Source organism: Penaeus monodon, chromosome 20, assembly GCF_015228065.2.
Source record: "Penaeus monodon isolate SGIC_2016 chromosome 20, NSTDA_Pmon_1, whole genome shotgun sequence".
Classification (NCBI taxonomy): domain Eukaryota; kingdom Metazoa; phylum Arthropoda; class Malacostraca; order Decapoda; family Penaeidae; genus Penaeus; species Penaeus monodon.
Window position 1 is genome coordinate 36056530 of NC_051405.1, and position 3992 is coordinate 36060521.

A 3992-nucleotide genomic window follows, 5' to 3' on the forward strand; every position below is an offset into this window, starting at 1 on the left:
GAGAGAGCCATCAAGCCAAGGCGCGAATTGGAATAATCTCCCTGACGCTGAAAGGGGCAAGATCAGCTGTGACCGCAATCAGTGTTCGTCATCACACAACCCGGGTGGTTCCGAGTTTCTCGAACTTGTCCTAATTAATGCAAAACATGTTTTACTCCCTCGGCTAATCCCCACCGCCCGCTGGCTTAATCCTCCTGAAGTGAAAACAATGCGTGCGGACACCCAGGCGCGGACACTATCTACGGCGTGCGTTGGGAAGTTTGACATTATCTCCCACTCGCGTCGGCATGCCCCCCACCCCCACCCCCACCCGCTGCTGAACAGTCGATTCCTCCAGTTTTACCAATTACCTGCCTACCTGCCGCTACTAGGGTATAAAAGGTCTTACCGTCCCCGTGGAGGTTAGTTTGACTGGAGACTTGGGGTCTGGCATGACCTGGCCTTGGATTTAGAGTCGAAAGTTTAGTGGAAGAATATTGTTTCTATCGGTTGCCTTTGATTATTCGTGATGATTGACAGGGCCGCGAATTGTGCAGAACCCTATCGTCCCTGGGTAGCGAGTGCCCGCCCTGCCTCGCGCCCAGCGTTAGTGACACCGTTCACTATCGGGGCCCACTGGACGTCCCTAGATGAGGGTACAGGCGATCGCTCCCGAAGCCCCACACCAGCGACTCCAACACCAAGTTACGTCGTCCTCCACACACAAGATACTAGCGTTGTTGAAATGAAGACTTTAGGAAGCTATGTTGACTCAGAGTACAATAGCTACCAGATGACCCCGTCGAATATTTCGAGACGGTCAGAAGCAGTGAACACATGCCACCTTTCGAAGAATGAAAGCTCTGACGTCCGGCCGTGGAGTGTATCGCTGAAACCGCCCTCTTCGTCGGAGCTTCTACGGCGAAGACGCAGACAGGCGGCCAACGCTCGCGAGAGGAAGAGGATGACGAGCCTCAATGTGGCCTTCGACCGTCTTCGCGCGACATTGCCACGGGCGTCGCATCGCCTTTCCAAGCACGACACTCTCCAGATGGCTCTCTCCTACATCGCAGAGCTCTGCCACCTGCTGCACTGACAGTATGCTGTCTATTACTGTATTCCTGACACTTCCATTATTTTACTGTTTCTTGCTTCACTAGCATGAATGGCCCAGAACTTCATCAAAAATTACTTGTAGCCGTAACAGAGCCACTTGTAAATACCTATTACATCAACGTTCGGAAGGACAATGAATGTTTGCAATCTGCTCCTACATTACGGTAACTACATTGCCATTCTAATGCCAGGGGTTAAGTTTCTGTACTAATATGCTTTCACCGAAAAAGCTGTATTGACGTTTAAGGGCAGTGTTTAAATGGAGTGTGCCATTGGAAGTAAATGTATTTCCATATATCTTTTATATCAAGTGATGTGACATTAGTTGACACTTTATATTGTATATATTTTAGTGTTCAGTTTACTTTAAAATCACATCATATTAATAATACTGCCTATATTCTGTAGAACTGTATAACATTTACAGATGATTGCTGCAGTTTCAAAAGTGCTGTAACATTTACCCAACGTGAAGTGATAACTAAGAGACTCATTCAAGGACTAAAATATGAAATAACTAACTGCTCATTTATCTTTACTATTACATTTTGTCTACCATGTTAAGTGCCTTTTTCTGATATAATATAAGATTTCTTGTGTGTACTCTAAGTATTAGACAAGCATATTGTTTTATCTAGTCACATTAAGTAATTTTTGAAGCATGTATTTCTGTTCTGTACATACACTCTTAATTAAAAATACATATCAAGAGAGGCAAATAAAATATTATTGTCAATAAATAAGATCTGTCACACATATATTATATGTATGTATAAGTCAACAAAAGATGATGATCAAAGTTCCATTATTTTATATCATTATTTTTATGTAAAAAAAAACACTGCCTTCCAGTCTGCTGCACATTTATAAGTGTAGCACATGACTCAAGTTATCCAATCCAAGTTAAAGAAATAAAATATTGTTTTGACAAAAGGATATTCAATACAATATCCTTGTGTACATTTAATCAAATATATCATACAAATTATTGTAACCTCTGCAGTAAGGATCCTTTACATGATAAAATACAATTGGCTGTATTGGCCTCAAGGATCTGTAAATCATAAAAAAATACATAACATGTTACACAGAATGATGCTTTTTTATAAATCATAATAAAGATACAAATAATGCATCAATAATGCCTAAAAACATCAATAAATAATTCTGATCTAGTATTCTGGCAAGACATTTTTGTTTCTAACACAAACTAAATGTAACTAAAAAAATACATTCTGAAAGAACAACAAAAAGTATAGGTAACAGTGTATGTCTCTGCCTCTTGTTCAGCATTAAAGATCTTGCTCTATCAATTATGCAAGTGAATATATAGGACATAACTAAAATTCTCCTGTATGAAAACAGAAATCACTAACATGTAACTAAAACTAACCACCAATTATCACAGGACTGGCTTAAAATGATTGTTACATCATGCTGTCTGAGTCTGAACAACTTTGTACATAATTTTCTTTCACTTATTTTATAGTCTAACAATTCCTTTGGCATTTTAGATTTCTTCCTCCTTGTGACTTATCCACAAACATTTAAGCAAAATAAAAATACTAAAAATATGGTAATACTTTCAATGTTTCACCATTTTCTTATACAAAAACTGCTGTTATTTGAAAAAATTATTGCTCTTCACATGTCTTTTTTCATCCCATTTTCCCTCTTTGGGAAAAGCTCCTTCATTGGGATAAAACAGTGATTCTTACATATTAAAATCTTGACATTCAAAACACATGTCCTTTAAAGTCAACTTTGAATTTTCAACAAAACTCAGACCATCTTCATCTACTGTAGTGTGAAAAAAATATAAGTTCAGATCATTCCATAGATGAAAGTGGGTGACATTTAGAGTGAAAAAACAGGTACAGGTTGCTCCCCAATAGCCCCACATGCACTGGCATTCAATTTCCATGGTTCAGGACAGTGATTTCAGTCTGGCAGTCTTTACTTTTCATGACTACTGCATGAACCAACTGTGTTACAGTATTGAGTAAAATTGTGCCAAAGGAACTATCACTTTTTCATACAAGAGACCAGTAAGTCTGAGCTAGGGTTATGACTCATTATATTGGTATCAACAGTACCTTGCACAATGCTTTATTGAGCTTTTTACTTAAGCTTCACTGAATTAAAAAATCTACTACTCAGGCACCTGTCTAGCCCCAAGTTTGCCGGACTAGTAAAGTTTAACCTGTAACTAAGTAATGGCATGGTTATCTGATTTTGTACAATCTGAGGCAAAAAGCACATGATGGATGGAACATGTAAGATATTAATGACAATACAAAAAACAACAAATAATAATATACTGCTAACATAAATACTTTACTTAAAATTTGAAGTGGAGAAATATGGTAACATGAAAGAGAAAAAGGTAATGAAAGCAGCATTGGTATGTAAATGAGGTTACTTTTATAAAATTCTTCATGAATGACTAGCTGAAGCTTTAAAATAATTCATATGCAATAAAGGACAAGAAATTACTCATAAATTGCACCAAAGAATCATAAACAGAAAATCTATGCAATAAATATTAAGAGTTGCTTTCATACTTCATATAAATATATATACTCTACCTGAGCAGTTACTTTGATCTTTGAATTTTTTACTATGTGCCAGTAATCATAAAACTCTTTACAAAAGGACTGCACAATATCTTTCCAAAATATTGCTACTCCACACCAAAAGAAGCTGTTCTTAGGCTGAGTAATTAATATGTAAACAAACTTCATCAACCAGTTCTCCAGTTAGGATGTATCAATCCTAATAATTCTCATCCGGTAGTTATGCACCAGTATGCAGGCTGCTTCGTTACTTCCTCCACAGTAATGTGACGATGAGAAAACTGTCATGAGCCGCCCACTCTGCTGGATCTGATGTAAAAG

General features: G+C 37.9%; 2 protein-coding genes across 2 annotated transcripts in view; one reads left to right on the forward strand and one right to left on the reverse strand.

Annotated features, from left to right (window-relative positions):
- The first annotated feature begins 13 nt into the window (after positions 1–13).
- Positions 14–1748, forward strand: LOC119586070 (basic helix-loop-helix transcription factor amos-like). The gene has a single exon (XM_037934770.1). It carries the CDS (start codon positions 509–511, stop codon positions 1073–1075), a length of 567 nt encoding a protein of 188 aa, XP_037790698.1. The 5' UTR covers positions 14–508; the 3' UTR covers positions 1076–1748.
- A 297-nt stretch (positions 1749–2045) lies between these two features.
- The window catches only part of LOC119585985, a gene marked incomplete in the record, with an annotated part of 24623 nt that continues 22676 nt past the window's right edge, over positions 2046–3992 (reverse strand). Inside the window, 1 exon segment of the mRNA XM_037934697.1 lies at positions 2046–3980. Within this exon segment, the coding sequence (XP_037790625.1) occupies positions 3855–3980 (126 nt within the window).